Source organism: Carassius auratus, chromosome 44 (assembly GCF_003368295.1).
Source record: "Carassius auratus strain Wakin chromosome 44, ASM336829v1, whole genome shotgun sequence".
Classification (NCBI taxonomy): Eukaryota; Metazoa; Chordata; class Actinopteri; order Cypriniformes; family Cyprinidae; genus Carassius; species Carassius auratus.
The window spans coordinates 12,215,946-12,223,503 of NC_039286.1; the positions used below are offsets into that span (position 1 = coordinate 12,215,946).

General features: G+C 40.3%; 1 protein-coding gene across 1 annotated transcript; it reads right to left on the minus strand.

Moving 5' to 3' along the window:
* Nucleotides 1–841: 841 nt before the first annotated feature.
* On the minus strand, nucleotides 842–6,441 carry LOC113062543 (eomesodermin). The gene is made up of 7 exons (XM_026232450.1): nucleotides 6,333–6,441; nucleotides 4,969–5,832; nucleotides 4,573–4,727; nucleotides 3,718–3,839; nucleotides 3,087–3,245; nucleotides 2,940–3,001; nucleotides 842–1,996 (listed from the first exon to the last, which is right to left on the minus strand). The coding sequence occupies exons 2-7, from the start codon at nucleotides 5,694–5,696 to the stop codon at nucleotides 1,228–1,230; spliced, it is 1,995 nt and encodes a 664-aa protein (XP_026088235.1). The 5' UTR covers nucleotides 5,697–5,832; nucleotides 6,333–6,441; the 3' UTR covers nucleotides 842–1,227.
* Between the last annotated feature and the right edge of the window lie 1,117 nt (nucleotides 6,442–7,558).

Sequence of the window (7,558 nt, forward strand, 5' to 3'; positions counted from 1 at the left end):
ACAGAAGCAGCTCTAAATGTGTTCAGCAGGGTTTGTAAAGGAAAATGTATTTGTGTCACTTTCATTTAAAGCGCAAAATAGTGGCATAAAACACGAAGAGAGCAAATGAGGAACTGTAGTGACTTCCTCTGTCACATTCACCCAGAAATGCGTTTCGTGTGATCCGAAATAACTCCGGGAAAAGCTGCTGAATGTATAGGCGACAAACTCCTGTTCACCAGAACGCGATCAAAATAAAGAAATGTGACCAGCAGGCGTTCAGATAAAGACACAACGGTGCGTTTGTGGTTGATCTGGAGATCGAGATCCATCGTGATGTTTTTGGAGAAGCCAAAACTAAACGAACAGAATCTCTAAGAATAATTCGACTACATGTGTGTTCAGTGCAACATTTAAAAAGAATGATTCTGTTGACATTTAAGAACATTTAGAACGTTAGCCTATACATCAAAAATAGAAACATTCTAAAAATATTATTGATCTTTGGTTTATTGCACAAATTTTGTATAATTCTTAAATGGCAAATATTAGTTATATTTCAAAATCAACCCAAAACACTTTTAATTTTCCATCTGTCTGCTTTACAAACGTTTCGCTCATTGCCGCGAAAAACATCTGTTGATTTATTAAAATATTACGAGTTCATGTTGTTAACTGAACGTGGAGTATACAGTATTAAATACATTTACGAATTTGATCATAATAGTTTTTCTAATCAACAGGTTCATGAATGAGCCTGTAAGCTTCAAATCAAGATTAACACACAATAAATAAAAACCACATTTAAAAATGAAGATAGAAGTGTTCAATATTGCAATGCAAATAAAGACAAAGAAAGTATGAAAAGCACATTTTATTTCACCTTTCATAACAGTGCCATTAGAACATTTGTACAAGATACGTCACAATCTAAAGTGCACAAATACTGTACAACAGAGGGATCTTAAATAAAAGGGGGAAAAAAAAATCACATCGGGCTTCATAGAAAAATATGATTAAAAAGAATTAAGGGCATGCTATATAAAAAGAATCAAAAGTAAAAACCTCATTAAAATGAAGCGTATTTCACAAATGAGCCAAAAATAAAAAATGAACAAGCACAACCAGGGGGCACGAAAGCTTTGGCACTTGCAGATTAAAAGATTAAAAACACAACATGGGCAGATCACTTCAAACTAAATAAAGAGAGAGAGAGAAAGAGAGAGAGTCGACCCGAGTAAGCAGTTCTTAAGGGCTGGTGTAGAAGGCGTAATAACCCATGGCTTTATGGCTCTCTTTATTATACTCCTCAGAGCTCAAGTCCTCACACTTTATAGTGGGTGAAGCGTCTGTACTGGAGCCTCCAGGAGAAATGCGTCGCCTCTTACACACCATTGAGTATCCGCTGGTGTCCCCCGAATCTACAGCCTTCAGCACCGGAGGGGCCTCCATCCAGGAGCCAGTGCTGCCGGCCGCGGGGCCCGCCGTCGAGCTCTCGTCCTGCAGCTTGTCTTTAGAGGACAGCAGGTCGTCGGTGTACGCCGGAGGACTCGGTCGAGGAGACCAGGGCAGGCCGGTGGTCATCTTCCTCGGATATGAACTTCTGCTGCTCCAGCCTGCCGCCATGGAGGCGAAGGCCGAGTCGGGGTAGTAGCTGAGCGCGTGTGGACTCTGCAGAGGAAGTGGCTTGATGCCATACGGCAGGAGGCTGGAGGCCGAGTACTCACTGTCATAGGACAGGTCCAGTTTACCGGACGCAGCGCTCTGCTGGACGAACCAGCGCTGAGCCGAAGCCGAGCCTGCAGCAGAGTCCTCGCTCTGAGGAGAGAGCAGGCCGTTGGTCTGTGGCACGGCGCGCTCGCTGGCGTAGAAGCGGTGGTTCTGCGGCAGGTTGTTTACAAACTGGTCTTGGAAGAAGGGCTGCATTGCATAGCGGGCGCCGGGGACAATCTGGTGCGAGCGCGGAGAATCAGTAGGAGATGGGGTCAGTCTGTCGCTCTCTGGAGCCGTGTACATCCTGAGAGAGAAGCGGCAGAGAAAGAGAGGATGTTAGGAGTTTGTATTATTAACGCTTGATCAGTTTCCTAAACTATGATGCTTTGTGCGATATCAATCAATGCACCATGGAAAAAGAGATTAAAACAAAAAAAAAAAAAAAGTGCTGAAACTATTTTCACAATCAATTACAAAGAAACAGGAAGTATCACACTGAATTAATTGACAATGTTTTAAATAGAAAGAAATTGTATTTTTATTTTGTGAAAATGCTCTGTTATAATCGGTTTTATTTACAAAAAATATGATTTTTTTTTCAAGTGTAGCTAAAGATCTTCGCTAAACAAGGGAAATGAAAAACAACTAATATATATATATATATAAAACAAGGAAAATTAAATGTATTTCTTTTTACAAGTGTAACTAAAGGTCTTCGCTAAACAAAAAGAAAATGTTAAATATAAAATTATTCACACACTCATGCATATAACATGTCAACTAGGTGAAAATAGTTAAATCATTTATTTTTTTAAATAATTAAATATTCAGTAATACATAACAGATTTAATTTCAGTTAATATTATTAAATGAACCTTTAGCTAACATGAACTACCAATGATTGGTTTTATTTTTATTTGTGCACAATTTTAGTTAATGCATTAACTGTCAACTAATGGTTGTAAAATAATTGTAAAGTGTCATCATATAAATATCATAGCTACAGTCTCAGTTTACCCGTGTTCACCCGTCATACTACAGATTTTTATAAACATTGCTTTGTAGCATGAATGCATAAATGAAATTGGAATCAACATTGAAAACCTTTCTTTTGAATGATAAATAAAGGTTTTCAGACTCCAAATGTAGCTTGAGAGTCAAGTGTAAATAAAGGGAATGACAAAAGGAAGGCCCGTATGTTTTGAAGGGGTTTCGTAATGTGTTTTTGTAGTATGAAATGCACTTACGAATCATAATTGTCTCTGAAGCCTTTAGCGAAGGGGTTGTGGTCGATCTTGAGCTGTGTGATCTGCAATTAAACAAACAGCAGGAGTTCAGAAGCAGCGCAGAATGCAGAAGTGGCTGCAGGGAGCTGCGGCTGAGTTTCTGCTTACATCTGTGTTCTGGTAAGCCGTTACAGCGATGAACTGGTTTTCTGGGAAAGTGAAGGTTTGTGTTTTAGCTTCGGTGCTCATGTCCTCCACACCATCCTCTGTCACCTCCACGATGTGCAGCCGAGGCTGGTATTTGTGCAGGGACTGCAGGACGATCATCTGTATGAACACACACACACACACACACAAAGACAGAGTTCATGGCCAGAGTTTGCAGTTAGACATACAGAGAGGTGTCAAAGCCACACTGAAGATGACTGGAAGTTTCTACACGCACACAGTCTCGTCTTTATCTTTATTTTTAAATGCACCAGATGCATCTGTTCTTTGAGACATGTACTAAAATATCAGACTGTAAATTATTAAGATTCTAAGGTTCTGCTTTTATTTCATATTTGGTCTTAAAGACCGTATACTTCATGCCTTAGTTTAAAAACATCACTTCCCAATAAAAACATATCAGCCTTTTTTTTTTTTTTTGCATGCCTTTTTTTTCATGCCTTCTTTTTTTTTAGGCTTTAATAAAATGCATGCATGTCTTTAAAATAGTTTCAATCCACATTTCAAATTGCAAACTTAGTTGTAGATTAAAACAGTGAACACTGAGTGAGTTTTAAGGTTAGTTGTTTACCTGAGTATTGTTGTTATTTGCGCCTTTATTGTTGGTTAGTTTCAGTTTTCCGAATGATATTTCTTGTCTCATCCAGTGTGCTCCAGTGTTTGGTGATTCTGGGTGAACATAAACCTTGTTTCCTGCAGAAAAACAAACAATTTCGATGTTTTGTGGTGGTAGCTAAATTATTAGTTTGTCTAAACAGACACATAATGCATTTAAAATAAGCAGCAGTGAACTTTAGCACTAAAAAAAAAAAAAATCTTTTATTAAAAACATGTATCGTGACTAAGAGCGATTTGTTTTGAATAATTCTAATACATCTAGCAGAATAACACGTCCACCCCCGCGTGTTCCCGAGTGTCATCGCTGCAAATCGCTCGTGTTAAATGTGAAACTGGTTTCATTGCAAAATACACTCATTTTTAAACGAAACGACACGGTAAACAGTGGAAAAAATTATTATGATAACACAAAACAATCGCGCGCATTCAGAAACACTTTTGGAAATCGTAACATCACATTTTAGTTTTAAAATGCCTGGTTAATTATTTTAAGAAATTCGTTGATTTTAATATGTTTCCGTAGCATTACACCAGGGAAGATTTTATATATTTAACCAATTCGATCAACACAAACTCGAATGTAAATTAAAATCCCACTCAAAAGAAATTTTTCGTTTTTTTATTTGATTATAAATTATAAGTTATATTCATTGAATTGATGTATAATAATAATATATAATTTTATAGAACAAAAACAATGTTAATTTTTAAATGTAGCTAGGTATATCCGGTTGTCATGATGCTCAAATAATTTTCACATCATCTCCGGTATTTATTTATTTATTTATTTATTTTCATTTCTCCTCACCTTGCATGTTGTTGTCCGCTTTCCCGCAGGTGACCCATTTTCCGCCCTGAAATCTCCAGTGGTTCGGATCAGCCAGAATAACCTCCACAAACACGTTATAATGCGCCGTCAGGTTCAGTCCAGTGATATTAAAACTCAGAAAAGGGAACATTCGCCTGCGAATATGATCGTTAATAAAACACGAATTAGAACGGATTCGGGATTGATTTATCATCCCGCGAAAATGAATTCGATATTCAAACCAGGCGTATAATTTTATGAAATTGTAATTTACATAGTTCATATTTGAAAAACAATTTTAAAAGCATGCATTTATGTTCTAAATTGCTATAATGTTTTAAATATATTTTATAAAAACTAGTTTACATTTTCTAGCTCCTGAAGTTTCTTTCTTACCTGCCCTGTTTGGTGATGATCATCTCGGTCTGATGGCGGTGAAACTTGAGCCACAGTGGTCTGTTACACAGGTAAACCTGCGCCCTCGCCGCGGAGCCCGAGCCCGGGATGGGCATCGAGCTCAAACCGGAGCCCGGTCCGGGATAGGACGGGTACAGACACCCGGGACCCTGTCCGAACTGATACCCGCTCCCAAACTGACTCCGACTGGCGCACACGGCGGAGGAGAACCCGGCGGGCGGAAGAACCGAGCCGTAATGCAGAGACGACGAATACCTGGACCCGTTCGAGCCGCTGTACACCGACCCGGTCTGGCCTCCGTACGGGAAGAGAGAGCACGGGTTGGTGACGTCTGAGCTCGGTTGGGTCGAGGATATGAAATAGCGGTCAGTGCCCAGCTCGTCGATGTTGTAACGGCGGGCGCTGGACAGCTCATCATCTCCACCGATCACTGGGGAAGTTTTCCGGGCGTCCGGTGCGGCGGCCGCCGCTGCTGCTGCTTTAGTCCCGGTGAAGCCCTCACTGTCAGCCTCATCCATCAGCGCGCTCCCGCCGCTCAAAAACTTCTTGGCCCCGGAGCTCTGCTCGGTTTCAGTCCGGTCCATGTCCTGGAAGTCTATCTGCGTTGACCCCGGGCTGTTGTTGGTGCTCTCGGAGGACGACGACAGGTTATAGAAGGTCTTGGGTAAGTTTACAGATGCGCCAGGGAGGATGCTTTCTAACTGCATACTTCACTGCACTGACACGGGGATGAGAATCAATGAAAAGCAGGTGGAGATCAATAAGTAGATCACACCAGGACGCGGATCCGTGCGCCCCGCAGCTTGACCTCTGAAGCGACACCTCCGGATTTTCAACTGTAATCTGTGAGTGACAGAATTGTTTGAGAGAGTTTTTATATGATCCCACTCGAGGGGGCGGAGCCTCGGCAATTCGTGCGTTCTGAACGTGTTCTCATTGGCTCGGAGGCCTTCTTTTTATCTCTACTATTATTTAAAACGCATGCATTTTTGTTCTTTTTTTATTATTTTAGCCAGTTCTTCTATTTTTGTTGACTTAAAATGTATCCATGCTACAAAGGTAGGTCTGCTGTTATTAACAGTATAGGTTACTATATTTAATTGGATTGTCTAACAATTTGTGGTTTTGACTAAAACTTTCTTAAACAGAACATTTCGAAATTCGTTTCCAGCCAATTAATGAGTGTTAATTTGAGACTGACATTGAACCCACAGAGGAACTTGACACCCATTTTAGAAGCACCGACAACAAAACAATTAACGGGTCCTCCAGGCTGACCTGAGAACGGTTTTACTTGGCAACTCAAATAATTAACAAACGATTAACGGCGAAACCAAACTCACCACAGACTGTCAGGCAGGACCGCCATGTCTCGAGCTCGTCGCGTGGCAGGGTTAAAGTTGAGCCCTCTCCGGATCAGTGTGTTTGGGGTAAATCACGCTTCACCTGCACGCGCCCAGACGCTTTTCTCTTCTTTTCAACGCAAAAAAATCCCTCTGCTGTTGACAACGAAACGCACAAGTAAGCATTCGACAATTAAGTGAGATTTTAACGTGCAATTACCCAATGCATTTGCCCTATAGAAAAGTGTAGTTTATATATACATAAATTTAAGTTAAGTGCCTAATCTAGGTGTTCTAATGTGTATTTCTATTGTGAACTCTGTTTCAGCGTCTACATGATCCGGGCGACAAACTGCTGGAGATTGTTTTTTTCGGCGTGCACGAGGTGAGTGTGGCGTGAGGCGCGCTCGTGCGTCACCTGAGGGGTTAAAAAAACAACAACAACAACAAAACAAAAAAAACCTTGCGCCTTTATTATTATTAATAATAATTACAATATACCCTGGTTTTAAAATAGATGTATATATTCATGCATTCATGTTTATTTTTACGTATCTATTCTCTTTAGAATTAAAATATTAGGATAGCTAATTGTAAATGGGCGTAACTTTTTTTTTTTTTTTTTTGTAATAATTCCTAAACAACGGATAATCAAAAATGGCTTAAAGACACTGAATAAAGTGTTTATTTCTAGAATACTCATATTTGTTTATTAAATAGAATATCATGCATTAATTAGGCTATTATGTGTTTAAAGCGAAACATTTTTTTGTGCACGAAATAAGCAGGTTGTATGGATCAAAACGTCTGGAGGATTCAAACAATATCAGAGAACATTTTCAGAGAGAGAGAGAGAGAGAGAGAGAGAACACACGCAGGTCAACAGATGGAAAAACAATTGAGCCCCAGTTCACCATAAGGTAATATCTGATTGTCTTTATCATCAGGCGGTGGTAATAAAAAGAGAGGGGCGGGGGCTCAACCCCTCTCCAAGCTCAGGGAAACCGGCCAATTATTTTTCCGTGTGAAGGAACCGGTGATAGTGAAGGAAGAGACAGCTTGAGGATAGACACCGCCTTATTAAAACCCTTCTGTAACACAAATATGATAAAAGAGATATATATAGAGAGACGAAAACGGACAGGCCGCAAAACTTCGCGATGCACGGAGCCACGCTGACCGGGTGGCGATAATGGGCGGTTACCCGGAAAGGGTCACCCGCTCAG